At 40.7% G+C, this 21,044-nt stretch overlaps 1 protein-coding gene across 4 annotated transcripts in view; it reads right to left on the bottom strand.

Annotated features, from left to right (window-relative positions):
- Positions 1 to 21,044, bottom strand: part of kcnip4 (Kv channel interacting protein 4) — a 142,588-nt gene that overhangs the window by 94,290 nt on the left and 27,254 nt on the right. Inside the window, exon 1 of one of the 4 annotated variants that reach the window (XM_038730687.1) lies at positions 2,782 to 3,081. The exons of the other annotated variants lie outside the window; for them this stretch is intronic. Within the exon in view, the coding sequence (XP_038586615.1) occupies positions 2,782 to 2,866 (85 nt within the window). The 5' untranslated portion in view covers positions 2,867 to 3,081. Of the gene's footprint in view, positions 1 to 2,781; positions 3,082 to 21,044 lie in introns of those variants that run through there. 4 annotated transcript variants of the gene reach the window in all.

Genomic DNA, 21,044 nt, shown 5'->3' with positions numbered 1-21,044 from the left:
CGTAACACGGAGGTGAACATCAAAATTATCAAAAACACCATATACAAAATCGAACATCAAAGACTATTAACAATGTGCACAAAGCTGATGAAAAGTGATGTAACGTGATCACTAAGGTTGGAGGCGAAGGTAACATTACTGCAGAGTTATAAACAGATGTGCAGTTTGGAAAACGGATATAAATCACTCCACATTGTGCAAGTAAAGAGCTGGGCAGTAGTGAAGGTGTGATGGTGCCCTACTGTCTCGGTTGTATCTTTAAAACAGTTGATGTCCTGTACTCCATGAAGACACCAAATGAATTCGCTTCAGATTATAACTTCATATCAGTGCTAGAAATATTGCTGTGTGGATAATGACGTCAATATTCAACCTTAAACATACATCTTGTTCATAGATCTATTTTGAGAACAAGCTAGTGTGGACAAAAAAAAAAACATTCATGACACTATAGATGTGCCGCAAAGCACAATCTGACCAGGCTCGTTCGGTTACATCATCAGCACATTACCTTTGAAACTGTGTGTTTGTGCTGACATCGGCAACTAAGAGATCAATGACGCAGTGACTTGTGAGGCTATTCTAGGACAATGAACATCTCAATTAAAATCCCACAGTCTGCTAACTGACTCCATTTATCACTCTCTTACCCTGGTCACCCAAATATGGCCGAGCCAACTTCACTGTGGCCATTTATATTAATCTGCAGCACAGGTTGTGGGAGATAAGTTAATACGATGTGTTTCTAGAGAAATGGGTCCACTCAAGTGGAAATGGTCTAATGAATGGATATTTGGGGTTTGGGTTGGAATTTTGAGAACAACATCTTATGGTGTCCAAAAATGGAAAATAAGCTACAGTACTGCTGACTTCAAACTAGGAAAATGCAATTCAATAAAATCAATAAAAAGTAATGTTTCTCTAACTCAGCACAAGTACAGTAAATTGGCTTTTGTCCAGAGGGAAATATGCCTAGCCTTGTATTTAACATTATCAATAACAAAAAAGTACTGACACTGACATTAAAGACCACAATTCTGCACCCAAATAAATACTGTAGCCTATAGAGCAGTATAAAGAAGTGCCACATTTTCATCAGCCAAAGCTTTGAGGACACCAAAGGAAATTACTACTGAATACACTAATCATGTTATGACCAAGGGGGGATTGAAATGTAACCTAAATGACCTGGTAGCTATGGAAACCAACAGCGTACTCCTTTGCAGATACAGTAGATGGACTTCTCCCAGCTTGGTATCTCCCGCGAGCCTCTACGTATTGGTATGACTGGAAAGCTGAAGTCTTTTGCACCTTTTCTAGGACAGCCCAGTGATGGAGAGACGCTTTTGTTCTCTCGGTCTCTAAGGTCAAGGAGACGGTAGAAAGTAGGCCATGGCTGTATGGGAATATTCTCTACTGTATGTGAACAGCTGTAAGTCCCCAATTACAAAGGAAGCACTGCTAGAAAAAAAAAAAAAGTGTTACATGTTCAGAAGCATGTTGGACTTCATTAGCATGTTCGTGTAGCACCCCTCCGGGGCATAGCAACACCTCGCTCACGTAGCGTGATAATCAACAACTTAATCGGCAGCGAGGCTCATTTAATGCAAGGAGGAGACACTTGCCATGCAAGGCAAAGGTGTCAGTGTATGCTACTTGTGCAATCACTGCATCTGCACAGCTCTCCAGTATCAAAACAAGCACACAATGCACTGTAAGGTCAGAGGATAAGGAAACAACGCACTGTTAATGACATATCTTTAAAAAAAAACAGCTTGATGCATACCAGCAATATGTGCCCGTGATCAGTGCATGCTACTTCTGGTAACCTTTATTCTGTATTGAACTCTTCATGGAGTAATCTGTTGGTAATCCACTATAATCCCAGATTTAATCTTGTTAATACCATTGATTCACTTTCTTTCTTATTAGAAAAACTCTGTGTGTGTGTGTGTGTAACAAACGGGAAACCAAAATCTTGTACGCTTTACAGCATGACACAGGTACAGCTATAATAAAAATGAAATAATGGATAGTGCTGTGTGCGTACTCCTGCTTTTGGGGGTGATTTCAGAAGGACAGGGCATCAGCATTATTTTTATTTTTACTGTTGTGTTTTTGACTGCCACATATTTAATTAACTAATGTCAAACTTTAGAAGGTACTAACCGTAAAAAAAAATAAATAAAAAAAAAACTGAAAATGAGACTATATACTCCTATAGAATAGAATCTGCAAGCTACGGTGGTCCAAATTATTAAGGTGCTAAAAGCATGATGACTGCAACGCTGAGCTGACGGAACCAATGAGTTTGTCAAATGCTTAAATACATTGGAAAAAATAGCTTTTAACAGCCAAAGTCTGCATAAGAAGCTGTTTGATCAAATATGCTTTTATTTTAATGACTTCACCTCTTTGCCTCTAGTCATAGTCTGTCCTTGAATCCTTTTACACATACACAAAGTATGATGCAGAGTGGGTAATAAATTCAAGCCCACTCTGGAAATCCTCACAATGCTCTAGCAGGTTTCGCAGGCATAAATGTAAACACGGTGTAAATACTCTGAAGCATAGATAGTAAGCAAGTGTCCTGACAGAGCCCCACGTGTCAAATGTCAAACTTTGTAAGAGCTTATTTTATCTAAACATGCATGAAGTGGAGAGGTTTGACCAAACTGCCAGAGGGATTACACAAAAATCTCTGCAGATCTAAGAGAATCACAGCAAAATGGAAACGCGGGACGGACAAATCCGCCACTCAAAGTCCACCAGGAGCCTTACCGGTGTTGAGCGTGCCTGTGACAAGTCTGAACAGGTACTGTGCGAACTTGAAGATCTCCCGTTTGCACCTTTTCCTGCAGCTCATTGTTGCTCCTGGGAAGGGGGAGGGCTTGGAAAAGGTCAGCACAAAAGGAGGACTCTGGCTTTAGGGTTTTTAAAAGAAAAAAAAAGAAGAAAATCCAAGTAAGACTTTTACTTTGACAAAGTCCAACGACAGTGCGAGGGTCCTCTTCTCTGCTCCACTCCTCTGGCTGTGTAAGCGTGGCCCTTGTGTCTGCGCGTGGTGGGAGTGATAATCATGAGTGAGTGGAACTCGGTGACGGGGGGGGGGGCTCGTCCTGCGTGTGTGTGTGTATATGTTGCGCGGCTCCAGTGTAAGGCTGTCTGATCAACGCGGGGGATGTTATGTGCTTTTTTTTGTCAGGTCATTAATATCTGCTTACCGGCGGTTTACCTCCTCCTCTCTGGGTAAGGTAGGGGGAGTGGGGGCTTCTCTCAGTCTCTTTTTTTCTTCCTCCAACAAAACTCCCTCCTCTTCTGACTTTTCCTGCAACTCTTCTTCTGTGTTATTAAAGGCTACTCTGTTGGCTTCACCATGCAGTGGTTGTCCAATAAGTCTCTGCGTCTCTGTCTCTCAGACACACAAACAAACACACACCCTCCCACACTTGATCTCGTAGTGCGCCTGCTGCTCGCTCTACTCAGCACCATCTGTGGATGTTTTACGCTCACTGACGGTTGCCATGGAGGTGTGGCCTGATTGGCCCGAGAGGAGGAGGAGGAGGAGAAGAAGAAGAGAGATAGAAAGCACACGAGGAGGAGGAGGAGGAGGAGGAGAGAAATAAAGGAGAATTAAGGGGAAAGTGTCCACCAATGAATCAGCAATGACAGCACATAATGGGCCAGCCGCATCACATGAAATTGAACGTTAAAACAATAAGTGACGGCGTTAATCCTACACAATGGGCTCTTAAGACACAGATAAAGGAAGTGGTTGACGGAGTGACAAATGCACTGTAAAAACAAAAAGCTTAGAGACAGAAGCAGGGTAGAGAGAAAAGCTGTGGAGCCCAGGTTGGAAAGATTTTCTGTCAAGGTCAGTAATAATAAAGACTGACAGGCTACGCCCAGTGTCTGTGATGACATTAAGACAAGCCAAGTGCATCATTTTTTCCACTAATTAGCCCATACTGTACCTCCATGGCACTCATCTATCAATGCCAAGCTCTCCCAACCGAAAAGCCTGCCATTAACTCAAACCTTTAACTGTTTCCACTTGTATTACTGCAGTGAATTTGCTTAATAAAACGCTCATTATTACACATCCATCAGGCCGACAGGCGCAGCTATGAAATAATACTGGGCTGAAACACAGGGTTGATATTCCACAGGTCACTAGACAGAGAGGCAGGTCTATTTTGGTAAATCCTACTCAGTGTAGAGTTTTTGCAGACTCTGACCTTGGAGTCCTTGTCAGTGTGTTATGCCACCGCGCGCGGACACACACACACACACACACACACACGTTCTGGGCAGGAATGAGCAGTGAGGGGGTTGTTCCACAGGTAGGAATAAAAAGTGTGCTTGGAGAAAAATAAAGATTTCAAGGACTTGAGGTATTGTGTGAAACTTCTGACTGGGTCGGAGCAGCACACAGATCTAGTACAGTGTCTCAATTTGGTGAATAATTTACAAGGTACCTGTGGGGCGTAGCAGTGCCTTTGTGACATGACTTGCTTTCACAGACTTTAGCAGGGGACATGACTGACTCAATTAAATAGAAAATGACTTTTGAAATTGTTTTGCGGTCGTCATTCGCTCAAGAAGAAGCTTTTTTAATTGAACGTACTTTAAGGCCTGGCCTCTTTGTTACCGTTGCTATGCCTGACATCACGTATGCTGTTTACAATGATATCAGTAGCAGATTTACCATCGAAATGCATAGCAATTTGTGATAAAATGGGTCCTTGATTTTAGACAGAGGCAGACAAAAACAGGTTTCCCAATTCTAGCCAGCTTAATAAGCTGGTTGAATATTCCGTCCCCGCTTGACTCGTTTTGAAACAGCCCTGTAAAAAGGTCTTACATGAGCGCCTGATGGATATATACATATGCTAAAAAGCCAAGGCTAAAGCTTCATGTCCCAGGCAAAAGTTAGCTTCTTCATTAATTGATGATTAGTGTTACATACAGTACAGTGTGACAGGGAGAAAAACATACTTTCACAAGCAAAAATGTATGCTATCATGGTTATGAGTTATGCTTTATTGTTTGCACACTTTTAATGTGACAAGAGGAAAGTCTTTGAGTATGAGAACTAACTGGTGTGTCAAATGCAATACTATTACAGATAACTGTTGGGCCTGGGTTGCTGGAGTGTCAGCTTCCCCCTAATCAGGACAGAGCAGCTAATGTTACATTGCAACAACTCCAGAATACTACGCAGTGGATTTAACATGACATGAAGAGTTATTCTCTAATGTAACCTGTAACACCCACAAAATAAATGATGTCACTAAGACCAGAAACACATTAGGAAAATGTTTACTGAGGTAATAAATCAAGTGAGATGTAGGGTTTTTTCAGACTTGGAGGTTCCCGCTTGGTTACTACTGTAGGTGGTAAGCTAGTAGGCTAGACATGCTAACATCTATGACTTACATTAGAGCAGATAAACACAGTGTTGAATCGATTCATTACATTTTAGTGCTTGTATTTTTGGTTTTGGGAAATCTTTAAAAAAGGACACGATCCCTCAAATACTAAAGAGAGTATAACTCTTGCTAGACCTTCGGCATGTGGAGCTATCCAAAGCTTGAGAGACCTACTGTCAATGGTGCCGTCAATGGTGCCGTCAATGGTGCCGTCAATGGTGCCGTCAATGGTGCCGTCAAGGGGGGGGGGATCAGTCATCAGTCAAAATCATTTCCTCAGGGTGGCCAGCCCAGTGGCCCACCCTGGCACGGAGTAAGTGTATAAAATGCTATATACTGTATATATTATGTAACCCCTGCGTTAGAGTTAAAAGGTGAATAGCAGCATACAAGTGCCCGACAGAGCCGTGTGTGACTGGCTGTTAACATTATGCTTTGAGGGAGACCGTCCTGTGCCTGTTTTCATCTTGATCTTTCTGAGAGGATTGCAAAACATGAAAACAGCGGGAATCTACTGGACGATGCTATGAAACTGGGCTCAACGTTACTTAGAAGGGTAAACATCGCAACAGGCGCTCCATTGAGTAGCATAACAAACACTGCAGGGGCACAACAAGTCGGCTGACTGTCTGAAAAACTTCAGAATCATCCAGAAGTTTGCCCAGAGTAAAAAAAAACAGCCTTTCTGTGGTGAGTGAAAGCATCTTTTATCATCCTGACTATGCTGCTGGTCCCTGCATAGGCAAAGTGTTGGATCGGTTGAGACTAGGCTACGGATTATGGTTGTTCTCATAATGTTGTTGTCATATAGTCACTTACATAGTGGTTTATTATTCATGATTATTAGGCCAATATGCTGGGTGGCTGCGCTGTATGAAAGGTATGGAACTGGGAATGCGATATATATTGGTGGACATTCTTTCCATTATGATCGCAGGGTCTCTGGATCCCTGAAACCTTTTCTGTGCGAGTCATTGTTGACTTCAGTGGTGTTGAGCTCACTATTCTTTGCTTATGGCCCTGTAGGCTGATTTGTTCTGAGCTTGGTTGTGTCAGCTTGAATATTGCATTCTTAATTTAGGTTTGTGACAGTGGTACTGTAACTTGTGTCAATGCACTCCTCTCTCTCTAGCTCTCTCTCATGTTAAGTGTTTTGTGGAGCCATGCGGTTTGTTGACATGTTACAGTAGCAAGAGAGAGTATGGTAGTTTTACTGGTATCTATCTTTTGAAATGGTTGGTGCCCCACTATTTTTACATATAAATATGACACTGGTCAGATCGGTGGTTAAAAAGTGGAATGTTCCAAGAATGTAACAAGAATAACAACAAACTTGTGAAATAGTATGTTAATAAATAATTACACAACTCTATACAGATACATATCGTATATTTCAATTTGAATTGAAAAATACATATATATTTAAGCTCCGTGATGTGTGTAATCTTGAGTAGACTTGTGTGTCAAATGTTTTGTTCCCCCCGTCAATACACTCCTACAAATAAAAGCAGTATTTTTCTTTTTAAGAATGTCGGGCGGCATGGTAGTGCAGTGGTTCACACTTGCCTTACAGCAAGAAGGTCGTGGGTTCAAACCCCAGTTTTCTGTGGAGTTTGCATATTCTCCCCGTGTCTGCGTGGGTTCTCTCCAGGTGCTCCGGCTTCCTCCCACCGTCCAAAGACATGTGGCCTAGGTGGATTGGTGATCCTAAATTGTCCTTAGGTGAGAGTTTGAGCGTGAGTGGTTGTTTGTCTATGTGTGGCACTGCGATGGACTGGCGACCTGTCCAGGATGTACCCCGCCTTTCGCCCGATGTAAGCTGGGATTGGCTCCAGCCCCCCCGCGACCCTGTACACAGGATAAGCGGTTGACGATGGATGGATGGATGGAAAAGATCAACTAGCCTATTAATTGCCTAACACATAGGCAATAAACATACATACATTAAACAGGATTTTTATGGAATGTTAATTGAACTGGTTTTAGTCTACGGACATTAGACAACTAGAAGGCCTAACATTAACTGTAAAATAAGAAACCAAAGTAATTCAGTCTGTGATTCCTTAACTCATATTTGTACGTAGTATTCAACTAGTCAATATAGTGCATAATAGAATTTATGGCTTTTGGTTTAGTGTGCCCCATTTGGCCACCCCTTTTCAATTCACACAATGCACACACATCTAAGTGGCGGTGACCAAATGAGCTTGATGAGGTTTGCCACTTCACTGTTTCTGAGGTGAACAGATGGCCTGGTTCCCATGTGAGTGATTGGCAAATGAACACTGACCAAAACATCATCATTCAGGTACACTGTGTTGCTGGCAAACACAGCATTTAGCTGGAAGCCATATTTTTTCCTGCAAACCGACACACAACTCCCAGATCACTCTCTCAAGGCCTCCCTGCCCCCCTGTTGAGTGTTAAGTGTGATGTGTGGGAAAAAAAAAATCACCACATTCCAAGGCCATATATATGTTTACCTTAATGAGTTTGGTCAAGGCACAAAGTGGTATGGAAGCTGGGGTCAACACCCAAACGTTGAAATCTTGAGGGATTTGCGGGTTTAAAGTCTGGACATTTGAACAGAACAGAGAAATCTAAAGTCTGAAGAAGAAGTAGCCTAATCTCAAACTATACTTCTTTATCTGCAGCCTTCGGGGTCTTATTCAAACATTTCAGAAAACAAGTGTGTTCATTCCTACAGCACAGACAGATACTGCTACTCAGCATCAAAGTATTATATATTGTAAGTAATTGTATCCCTGATGCAGGATCATTTGGCTGTTCTTAAGTACTTTTGTGCTTACCACAGGAGTTTACCTGATGAAGTGTGGACTGAGTTCACCTCTGTTCCTGCAAAAAGGAAGCTAAAATCAAAGCAGAGCACCATATAATATTAACAATGTCGATTTGGCCTTACAACCTCTTTGAAGCTCAGCTCAGTTGAAGGGAACAGATACACAGAGTGAGAAGGTGCTTCAGCTTAATAAATGTTTCAAATCAAAAAGGTCAAAAGGTGCAGGTTATTTCCCAAATTCTTACCCTTCAGCATCCCCGTCACCAAGAACAAAAAAAGCATTATCACAGTTTCAAAAGACACTGAAACACTTAATTATTTTGCTGTTACAATGAAACGTCAATACTAAATGGACCAAAAGATTTAAAATAGACCAAGAGTTTCAGATAGACCCACATTCAAAACTTTCAATTATCTAAGCTAAAAACAAATATCTCATATCACAATTCTGAAATCAAAAATCTGCTATCATTTAGGAGTCTGCGCATGTGGGGGACAGGTTATCGCCTAGGCTATATCTCTCAACTCGACATGTTGGGATGGTCAGTTTGAGCCAGCCTTCCAGTGTGTTCTGCTCAATGGAGAGTCGGCAAGGCAGGTGTGTGTCTTACCCTAGTGCCATGGAAAACTTTACATTTCCTTGGGCTTGGAGTTTCATGTTCCTGTTGTACTCTCCCCAGATATCAAGACCATTCAGGGTCTGTTGGAGAGTACAGGTTAGTTGGGGCGTCTACGTCTGGACAAGTGTCCTATCATCCACATATTTCCAGCGGTCTGTTACGTCAGTGCTGGGTAGACTACAGCCCCTAGTACAGTTCCCTGTGCATCTCCACATGTGGAATATTCCCGATCAGAGAGGTGTCCCTTGTAGTGCACTTTCTGGTGACAATCGATCATGAACCTCCAGATCCATGAAATCAAACAAAGTGTTGATAATGTCACAGACAGGAATGCTCATCTCACGTACAAACTCCTTTTTTTCCAGACTTTGATGGAACATGACCTTTTTCATGCTGTGAATGCTGTGCAATGACAGGAGCAACATGAAACAGGCTCCACTCAGAGAGAAGCTGACAGATTTATTGACCCATCTAGAAAACACTAACTGCAGGTGCCCAGGGATGAGATGAGAGCCACCATTACTGTCGAGAGCCCCCCCACCACTGTGCGAAAGCACCTTGATTGGCTGTAAAAAAAAAAATAAATAAATAAATTGCAGCTTGTAAACAAACATGGATCGGCACAATTTACTACCATAGGCTTTTCTCCGCGAGGTGTATGCATTCTAAACAGCAGTACCATTAAACCCACCAACCGCAAGATATAAATTAGAAATTTCTGTGACCCAAAGTACACCTAGAGAGACAAATGAAACCTTTGAATCTTTAAAATGAAAGTGCCATCAGGGCGGGCCCGACACCGGGCGCTTTGGAGAACGTGACCACTAAATCGTACATCAAGAGCAGAGAGCCACAATCTACAAAAGCACCCATCTGCAGTTGAGTTTGCTTCACACACTTGCTTGATAAGTGCTCTACCTAGTCAACTCTCCGTGCTCGACAGTATCCAGAAAAGGGTTCTGTAAGTTGTTGGAGTCAAGCAGGACACTGAGTTGTCAACTGGCCCTCCACAGCCTTCAATTTAGTTGTGTAAGTTGTTGGTGACTCATGGATTGAAATGAAGTGTTTTATGTTAGGGAAACTGATTCAACTTTCTAATTAATATTTATTATTTTTTATATTAAATGACACTTCTGCTATTTGCATCATGGGAGCAGCAGACATGAAAATTTCCATTTCCACCAAAACACAACACAAGAAAACTTATTAACAGCAAAGCTACAAAAGTCAACCCTGCGGGTACAGTTTCTGCAGGCTGTCAGTAGACAAGCACTGAGTGTAATGTCTTCCAGTACCTGAACATATCGCTGAACGCCTGCATGCGGAGATTAGTAATATCTGCAGGATTCAGTATAGCCAGCTTAGCTGAGTTTTGGTAAACAAGGCAAAAGCCAATATGCCATGAGCACAGTACAGGAGTCTTTAAGGGAACAGAAGTCAAAGTAAACAACCATTGGATGCACACCACCAAGCTGATGTCACTTTAAAGTCTTTTATAATTTTTCTAACTCTCTATACAATCTCCTATAAGTGATCTTGTGAGTTGAGATGTTCTGTTTTTACTGTTGTTTTTCTGTGTGAGGGGAGACCATGTCAACACTAACTTTACTAAAGAAGAAAGAAACAGAACTTCACTATGCTAATATGCTACAGTAAAATATCCCATCAAAGTTCAATAGAAAACTAGGCCTGCAACTAACAATCATTGTCAATATCGATTAATCTGCCAACTAGTTCCTTGAACTATCGTTTGGTCAATGAAATGTCTAAAAAAATACTCATCACAATTTCCTAGATCTTCACATGTTTGGTTTTGTCCAACCAACAGTCCAAAACACACAAATATTCAGTTTACATTCAAATATAATGCAGCAAATCCTTACATTTGAGAAGCTGAAATCAGAAAATGTTTCAACTCATCAAGTACTGAAACTACCGTTGCAGCTGTAAACATATTGAAACTGCTTAAATATGACACCTGTGCTGTTATTTTTATTTTATCATATCTTATCATTGAATAAGGACTGCAACTTACAAAATATTTTTATTATCAATACATTAGAGGTCGACCGATTAATCGGTCGGACGATTATTCGGCCGATTTTTGGCATTTTTTAACATAATCGGCATCGGCCAATATCCAAGTATATCAAGCCGATTACTAGGCAGGCGCATCTGTGGGCAGCCTAGTGTTGTCGTGGAACACGTGTTTGACGCGTGCTGCCGCTAGAGTCATTTTCCAGCCGAGTGAGCAGCAGACCTCATCCAGTGCCTAAGGAGCTAACGGTAAGGATTCAATTCTTATTACTCCTTTATATTTAATTAAAAACTTTTGATATGTTACTGCCAACTTCGAGAAAAAACCTGAATAAGACACATGACATTCGGCTAATTTGGATCGTAGTTGAAGTTGCATTATCACAGAAGAGTTGCTATCATGTCACAATAAGTAAGCAATAATTTTGCAATTACAGAGTGAATCTGAGACTTTTATTTGTTATGTTTGTGTGTCTTATATTTGAGAGGGTTGTCACTCAATGCAGAGAAATAAGTAATAAAAAAGAGACCAACGCACTATAGGCTAGTGACAGACTGGCTTTGCTTTGCTAACGGGTAGCTACAGACAGACCCGGTGCTAATACGGCACTGGAACCTTAACGACCGTTATCTACCGCACCGAATATCAACGCGGATTTCTGTGCTTCAGTTCGGTGCAAATAGAGGTTAAAAACCAAGCAAATATCGGCCAAAATAAATCGGCAGCATTAATCGGCCGACCCGGATTTCAAAAGATCGGTATCGGCGTGAAAAAAACCATATCGGTCGACCTCTACAATACATATCTCGACTATATTCATGATAAACTGATTGTTTAGTCTATAAAATGTCAAAACAATTGTGAAACATGTTGTTAACCACAATTTCCCAGAGCCCAAGATGATTTCTTCAAATTGCTTCTTTTACCTGACCTGTTGGTCCAGCATACATACAAAATACGAGAGAAACAAAATGCTCACATTTGACAAGGTGGAAACCGAGAATAATCGGTAAATATATCAATCACTCTTCTGTCAATTATCTAACCAAAAAATGACTATTTGTCTTCTTGGTACTAATTTAAATACTTGAAGTGGATGAAATGGCAAATGTCCACCTTTGTCACATGGCTGAAAAACAGTTAAGCTTGCATTCGTAGTAAAAGCAACACTATTGTGATCTGAAAAGCCAATGGGCAAATAAGCACTGGTCCAACAACCAACACAAGAACATAGAAATCTGGGAGGAGACTAGAACTGCAGTATTCTTTAAAACAGTAGTTCTGTTTACTGTTTTATATGAATGATTCCTCCGAGACTGCCTGCATAAACATTCTACTGCAGCTGATTTCAAGAGTAAGGGGAGAAATAACTGGAAACAGGAGATATACTGTAGACTAAATATGATGCATTCAATTTCAGATGGAACAGTTAAGTCTGGGCTCTCTGCCCAGAACTGCTTACTGAATACACAATTTCATGAGCCTCAAAGATGATGTGGTAATATGATGCGTTACTGCCAAATATGCACAATGACAGTAAAAATGGGACATTCTCAGAGCGAGAAGCAGTCAGTCATAGAACAAAATAATAAATAAAAAAATCTTGGAAAATGTACTGACTGCTCTAGCAATGATCTCTGAATCCATATCGCTTCACTGAGGCAGTAAAAACCTCGATTTAACGCTACAAGATGAAATGAAACACATTTTTCAGCACCTGAGCTTAAATGACCGTAATACTTTTAAAAATTTAAAAAATCTAAAATAAAAAATTTTGCAAAAGGAAAAGATGAGCGAGCTGTGGGATTTCTCATTTCTGTCAGAGCAAACCCAATAAAGTCAGGGTGTGGGCACAGCGCAGCTCTCTTTTCCCCACAAGAAGTTTATAGTTTTGCTCAAAGGCATGATACGGCTGGCAAAAAATTTAAAAAAATTAAAAAACGCTGATTTGTTGTAAAATTCCTCCATGTCAAACCTCACCAGTCATCTACTAATTTTAGCTGGGAGCTTTAAACATTGGTTCTGGACTGTGCAACCAAAAGGGAACAAAGAGAAGAGCCCTGTTTGAGGAGATGCAGGACTCTCCAAAGCTTTCAAGCCAAACAGCCTTTATGGAGAGATAAAGCACTACAGATGCTGTAATTTGCAAAAAGGTTGATCGATTTTGTTAAGCTGCCATTACGATAAAGGTTAGGAAGAAAAGAATCAGGATCTTTGACCCTGGTGATGATAGTGAAACACAAGATTAATGCTGCATCTTCCTCCAGCAGATTCAGTTAACATCCCGGGAATTAAGGTGAAGGCTGAACTCGCATCACAGCAAAATGTTTGAGCCTGTCTGGGCTTTGAACAATATAAATACCAACAGCCAATCAATGAGCTGAGAAACATAATCGTTTCTCCTTGCAGACCAAGACTGACGGGCGGGCCCCACTGCATGTGTGTGTCGTGGAACCTCTAGCTTTTTACTTTTACGGCTCGCAGTATATGTGATAGTCATATCAACATCACAGCAACCAAACATTCACCTAACAATACATCTGTAGAATATGTCGCAGACAAGAAAAAACATTTTTCAACTCAACACATTCTTTATCTGTATCAGAATAAAAGCCCTCTGGTGTTTCTGTGGACAGAATCCCTTCATTTGTTACACTTTTATTGTATTGTATCAAAGGCAAACTCAGCAGCAATGCTTTCCCTGAATAAGTATTACAATGTTCATTTTTAATTAATAAGCATTTTATCAAGCTTCTTCAGATGCAAAAAAAAAAACTAGACCTGCAAATAATGATTACTTTCATTACTGACTCATCTGCTGATTAACCGTTAAATCCAATTAAATGTCCAGAAATAGTAAAATAAATAATGCTCATGATGATTTCCCAGACTTCAAGGTGACGTTTCCAAATTGCTTACTTTGCCAGAACAACAGTACATAAATAAATAAAAAAATGTCATTTGCTACTCTTAAGTGTATGGTTAGGCGTGTGGTTGTAATCATTAATATTGATGGTTCGCTCAAAAGGTTGAATCTTTAAAGGATTAATGGATTTAGAAGTGCTGGCAGGAAAAAAAAAAAATCAATGCTTAAGCCATTCTATTTGTTTGTTTACAAATACTAGAAATTAATACTGAACTACTCACCATGTTCAAGTCTTTTAGCGATGATTGGATGTGTACAGTGTGTGAAGCATACACGAAGGTTTACTACTACACATATGTTACTCTCAGAACCCTGATAACCTGATGAGACGTGTCCTGAACAAAGCGATAAAAGAGGCCATTAGCTTTCTTTGAGGAGTAAAAAACTAAAAAGCCCTGCTGGTAACAACCATTTTCAGTCAAGTAAAACAATTCCCAGAAACATAAGGTAAACGGTAGCTGTAACAATGCAGGGTGTCACTGCGGATAAGAGCCAGGTCGATAACTGAAGACCATAATGAATTGCTTATGACATCAGTGTACTAATGTTAGCTCAACTGCTCCCTTAGGGCAAAGCTGAAAAGCATAAGGGATGCCTCCTCACATTAAAATCCATTTTCCTGCTTTACAGACCACTCAGGTACAGTATGTATATGTGTGTGTTGCAACAGAACAATAGGTCACGCTGAACATATGGCAGGTTTGAAATGGTGCTTTGTTAAAGGCTTATCAGGATGCCCACTGCAGTTAGTCTTCATTGGAATTCATTAACATTCTTTACTACAAGGCGAAGCTTGTTTTGAAAAGGTCATTACGGGAAACTGATATAATCCCCTTCATTATAAATCTGCTGCTAACAGCGCTGTGAAGCCGGAAATGCAATCTCACTTCCCCCAAGTAAGAACACAGTACTGTATATCTCTGTCATTACTCCTTAGATGCGCAGGTGACATTTTATCTACACTCCCGTATCCCACCAGTGGCCATTTGGACTGATGAATGCTCTCGAAATAGGCACTGATAAGGGTGACACGCTTTTTATGTCCATTCACACAGAGCTGAGAAGGGGCTTGTGGAATGGAAAACTGGATGTTCTGAGAAACTTCAGCCCCACAGACAGGATGAGCTCGGCCCAGCTCCACTAAAAAAGATGAGTGCTTTATTTCATCCTGCTTGCGTTTTAATTGCAGGCTCTGAAATGGTGAAATTGACTCCCAGCTCTTTTTTCAAGGGGCATTAGGTCTTATATTAATGCCTGCTGTCAAAAAGCTGCTCTCACACGGCAAGCCTCAATTCTGATACAACTGTTGAGATCAGATTTATGATTTCCGGGTAGATGATATCTAATACCAATCTGAAAAGGTTACATGCCCAAAATCAACCATGAATGCTTCTTTTGTTGAAGTCTTTAGATGTTTGAACCAATGCCTAAGGCTCTAAAGTTTGCTGTGCCATTGCAGCCACATTCACCTCTGTGTGTGATATGCTTTCAAACAAAGGCCGGCTATAACAGGCACTTTCAATTTTGCTCCAAGCATTTCTCTAAATCCTTATGGAGGTCCAACACCTCATTATTCCTCCACTGAACAATGTCCTTCATGCTCACTAGTACTGCCAACAGTATGTTAGACCGCCACTTTGCTTTACAAAGTGCTGGAGGGACATAAAAGTTGTATGAATTCTAATGACTTGTTAGTTGTCTCATGTGTCAGATGTGACCACAAATGTCAGACTCCATGCAACTCTTCACACCATCATCAAAAAATGGTGATCTGTGTGATACAGAACGATGAGTGGTGGGAATTGGACCACTTCAGATGTACAGAACAGAGTCAAAGCCTGGTGCACCTCAAGCACTGTTATCAAGGCAGCTCTTCACCTCTGGCTCTGACACAAAGACAGCTCTGTTGGCAGAGCAGGTGACCTGTGTTTTTGGCAGGCTTATCAAACAGCAAAGCATGTTGTAAGATGAGGGCAAAGAAGTTAATGCATGGGGTCCCCAACAGCATTATAATGCATGCAGGTGACCTGACCGTGAACATCACTGATGGGCCATGCTGACGCTTTAAAGTTCCACCCCAATAGAGCGTTTAGTATCGGTGAGCACTAACAGACGAGGTGTCTTGTTAGCAAACATGCTAAAGCACTAAAGGTTCTAGGTTCTTCGTTATCCAGTGAAGGTTGAGGTCAAGGGCAACTGGACTTTGTAGAAGAAAAACTAGAAGACGTTTCATCCCTCATCCAAGAGACTTCTTCAGTTCTGACTGACTGGTAGGGAAACTCAGCTATTTAACCTCTGTGGGGTCGTTAGCCAGGATCGTCGATGCCGCTGGAACGTTAGTGCTCCTGGCTGTGGTAACGACAGTCGTCATGGTCGTTAGAACCACCCGTGGCCAAGTCTGAATGACCATCATTGGTATCTTTACCTGAGGCCAAATGAAAATACTTGTTGAGTTTCCTGGTAAGTGATGAAAGGACAGCATTGTAAGTGGGAGATAAGTGGTGGCGTAGACCCCCTCCCCTGTTCAGCCACGGCTTCTCACTCCAGGTGTAGATGGCTTCCTTGACACCTCTTTCAAACCATCCATCTTCTCTGTCTAAAATGTGCAACTTGTGATCCTCAAACGAGTGTCCTCTGTCCTTCAGATGTAAGTAAACTGCAGAGTCTTGACCTGAGGAGTTGGCCCTTCTGTGTTGAGCCATGCGTTTGTGTAGTGGTTGTTTAGTTTCCCCAATGTACAGGTCTGTGCATTCCTCACTGCATTGGACCGCATACACTAGATTACATTTTTTGTGTTTGGGTGTGCGGTCTTTGGGGTGTAGCAGTGTCTGTCTTGGGTTGTGCTCTTGGGATTAAAAAAACATAGGGATGTGGTGTTTGTTGAAAATCCTTCCTGAGTTTCTCTGATACTCCAGACACGTATGGAATCACAACGTTATTGCATTTGATCTTCTTTTCCTCATCCCCTGTAGTGTAACCTTCGTTGGATTCCAGGGCACAATGAATGCACCTGAATTTTTTAAAGAACTAAGTGCCTGTGATATCATTCAACTTTACACGATCTACATATAATGGTGTAGCTGAGTATGTCCCAACTTAGTATAACGCAACAAATAAAGGAGGCAAAACAGGCAAGGCTAGGGTTACTAATGGAATGCAAATGAACAGGACTGAGACAAAGTTTTCACTAGAGCTAATTAGTCAATTAATCAATTGAGATCCATTAATTTCAGAAACGTAATCAGCATTTTTTTTTTTCTTGCATAGCTTCTTAAATTTGCAGATTTGGTGCTTTTCTTTGTCACATCAAATTAAGCTGAATGCAAAAAAACAAACAACCTAAATAAGGTTTTACAGTGAATCAGCTGCAGACCTGTACATTACACTGGATGGAAAGGGCCTTCATAATAGCAAAACAAGAAATGAGACTGGAGCAGTTAGTGAGAAAACGAACATATAGAAAATCCAAGATAACTACTTTACGCAGCCAGGAACACTACATTCATAATGACTAATGCCGACATTACAGATCTTGCTCATCTTTACGCACTCAAAAAAAATCATAGTTGCAGATTTTGCCCTTCTCCCTTAGACTTTGGCGGCATTTTGGGCTTTCTTGTGACATTTAAGATCTCCCTGAGTATATTTGTGACGCTGAAGGGTGGTGAGAGCAGGGAAGAGAGAATGAAAAAGGGGAAATGAAGAAGGAAATCACACTAGTAATGAACACATCAAGCCCAGGGACAGTAATGAACTTCATCCTCTTCTCCTCAACCTCATCATTCAGTTTGATTGAGTGAGGGGTCAGCGTTCGTATTCACTGAGAGCAAAAACAATAATGATCTGGAAAGCGTCAGTCCCCCAAATTTTACCGCTCCTCGGGCAAGCCGGGTCTTTAAATATGATGGCACATTAAAGACACAGACATCATGAATCAAACTATTTTCTGGAGGTGGCTGAACGGGCAAATGGGTGCACAGTATGGCACCAGAGAAATGTAGATGGCATTTAAATTATGGGTTTATATACCAGAAAGGGTTCTGCTTCTGTTTGAAATGGAGATGGTCCAGTGTTGAATGTTAAGCTGATGCCTCAGAACGTCATTTGCTCACTTCTTCTCAAGCAAGACCATTTCGGTTAGAAGGACACAATGGCTAAAACTTCTGTTCCAGCCAAGTAGGACATTTTATGAAGAACACAGAGTCTTGTTAAGGTAATTTGGCAATTCATTTTAAAGCTGCAATAAGTGCTCTCATATTGTGAAATACTATTTTTGTGAACCAAACCTCCACATGAAATATGTTCTTATTTCAAGGATGGATATGAAGCAACTAGAAATATTGTTTTGGATATAATCAATAGCTGAAGCACAAACAATTCAGACATAATAAAAAGGATTACATAGCAGAATAGAATATACTTTCAGAGGCACAACATACTGGCACAAAAAACAATGCATTTGTCTTGCCCAATACTGACAACGCAATGAATTGTGAAACATGAGGACCCAGCTTTATATCCATACTTTCATTTCCAGCATGGAAATGCTCAAAATGTGGAATTAGATGCAAATCACGGGTTTGAATAAAACCACAGATTTTCTAGGGCATCGATCTTGATAAGCTGGCCCGGCACTCGGCATGCAGATCAGTCTGTTTAAGAAGCTGCATCAAACACCTTTTCCTCCGAGAAAAATAATTTTTTGCTGTTCTCTTGAAATTAGAATATATGCTTGTTTTAAACATTGTTACTTTGATACATTTTCAAATAATTACACAGCTCTAGCTGTATATGGTAATTATATGAGAATTGGTTATATATGCTGATGAAAGTCAGTAAAGACCATTGTACATTTCTAGGATTTACATCATCTTGAGCAAAGCCAGGAAAATGTTGTCTCTGTTTTATTTGACATTTTTCCCCCCCTTGTAAAGTCCTTAAAAATAGATTTTTCCACAAACTTGAAATCCCTGAACATTTGGATGAAGTGTGAACATTAATCCTGACACATTAAATCATTGATAAGAGCTGTCGTGTGCTGGAGCAAATTCACCAATGCCCTCCTTCAGCTAGCTCACTAATAATGTGACAGTGGTAGCCTTGAGCTTTGGCGGAGGGGAGAAAAATGTGAGGTGGGAGATTGGGTTTACTGCTGTGTGGCTACTTTTTTATTTCATAATTCAGAGCTAACCCACACAGGTCCACTAAATGCCATTGTTATGGGCCATGCAGATACAGTAGGAACTGAGGGAGGCGAGGAAGAATTACACAGCAGAATATAGATCCAAGACTCACCCAGACAGGGACCTAATTGGACATGTTAACAATTAATAATTAGTAAGATACAAAAAGCACAGTTACTCTTAGTTTGAATTTCATATAAACAATGTTAGTGGCACATTCATTCACGAAGCTCAAACAATTTAAACTCGACCAGCTAGCCCTCACAGCCTCGTTAAAGTTTTCAGCTAGATTGTCGGATAGCAGGAGTGGGGCTTAACGATTTTGAAAAAAATATCTAATTGCGATTATTTTGACTGATATTGCAACTGCGATAAAATTTGCTATCTTGGAGGGAATTATCATTTTTACATAATAATTCTCATTTTTATTGAAAAACATTTGATTATGGTGTGACTCTGCAAGACAACAAAGATGTTTTTTTAAATCTGTAGAATACCTAATAATATCTCTGCAGCGCAACAATATTTAATTAAAAATTATATTTCGACACATATTTTTCCTTAAACAAATATTGCACCTCCTGCGGTTTGAATATTTCAGTCCTAAGCAAGAGCTGATTTCAAATTGTAATCGATGCAGCTGTAACGTAACGCTAAATCTCTCCAATTAAAGCAGTCCAACAGTCAGTCGTTACAGCCACCTTGTCGGCTGAAAGTGACTGCGCCTTAAGGGGTGGTGATAGCGCAATGGATAAGTCACATGCCTTTGGTGTGAGAGACCTGGGTTCACTGTGACACATCCACCATTGCCACTCCAGTGGTGTGTGACATGTATAACAATTGTTAAGTCGCATGAGATAAAAGCGTCAGCTAAATGAATAAATGTACATTTACCACTAGCAAAGCAACAGTCTGTTTCAGTGTAGTCCAGAAGCTCATAAAATCCCTCACCGTCCACCATGTTTATAGGCACCACAAAGCAAAGCCTCTGAGTTACTGCATCACTACAGCCTACAGAAATCTGGAGGATTTCATTATCAATATTTGTGTTCATTTGATGTAAATATTCAAACTTCATTTATAGTAACTCAGATCCAAACGGCCAGATAATATTTTACACTCTGTGTGAAATTTGAGATGGCCTTTGCAAGAGAAATATGTTCCACATTGTTATAGTAATTGAAATTGGAGGTCTATGTATAGTAGGGGAGGCATGAAATAACCATGTGCAGTATTCAAATTCACAGTTGCCATTAAATCACCAGTAAAGTAGAGCAAGAGAGCTCTGGGAAGCAACTGGGATTTGGTGTATGGTCGCCAGTATTATTAACCTGCCGTGAGCTAAGATACACTGAGCAAATCAAAGTGGCAACCCCCTACTACTGTGGGAGAATCACCTTACTCTGCAACACAAGCTGGAATTTCTCGGCAAATCCCTCACAGGTAGCAGCTCTTGTTATCTTCTTTGTTTTTAAGATGTAAAATGCATTCCATGTGAGTGTCAGCTTATAGAAATATCAATATACAAATGTATCAGCTATAAGGTGTTCCTTCAAATAAGATGATTTCAGAGACAAAATGACACTTAAAAGGCTATAAAGACTGTACAGTGTAAAAAGACTTGGGATGCGGCGTGAACAAATTATGCTGCATTTAAAATATTACCTGCTCAACCTATCAACAAACTTTTAATTCACTTATTCTGCAGCTACACAAGAAGGCTTCGTTTGAACCATCTAACACTCGGGTGCAAAACACTATTCTCTCTTGCAAAAAGCTATTTACTGAATGGCTGCCTTGAAGATGAGAAAAATAAAATAACTTAGTCGCTGCCCCGGGGATCGGCAGATTACACCCACCACCATGCAGTACAAATGATCATTAGCTCTGTAATTACTGGGAGGCCATCACGTTTGAAATTCATCAGCAGAAGTGGATTGCCAGTAAGCACTCCTAGAAGTACGAGGACATGCATCACAAGGGGATTATGTGGTGGCTAATGTCCTGCGTTTTACTAAAAGGTGCCATTTCCCCAACTAGCG

Source organism: Micropterus salmoides, unplaced genomic scaffold, assembly GCF_014851395.1.
Source record: "Micropterus salmoides isolate LMB-PRFRI ecotype aquatic unplaced genomic scaffold, ASM1485139v1 Ms_hic_scaffold_2, whole genome shotgun sequence".
In the NCBI taxonomy this organism is placed as follows: domain Eukaryota; kingdom Metazoa; phylum Chordata; class Actinopteri; order Centrarchiformes; family Centrarchidae; genus Micropterus; species Micropterus salmoides.
Note: the sequence above shows the minus strand (reverse complement) of the source record. Positions and strands in the feature narration are given on the sequence as shown.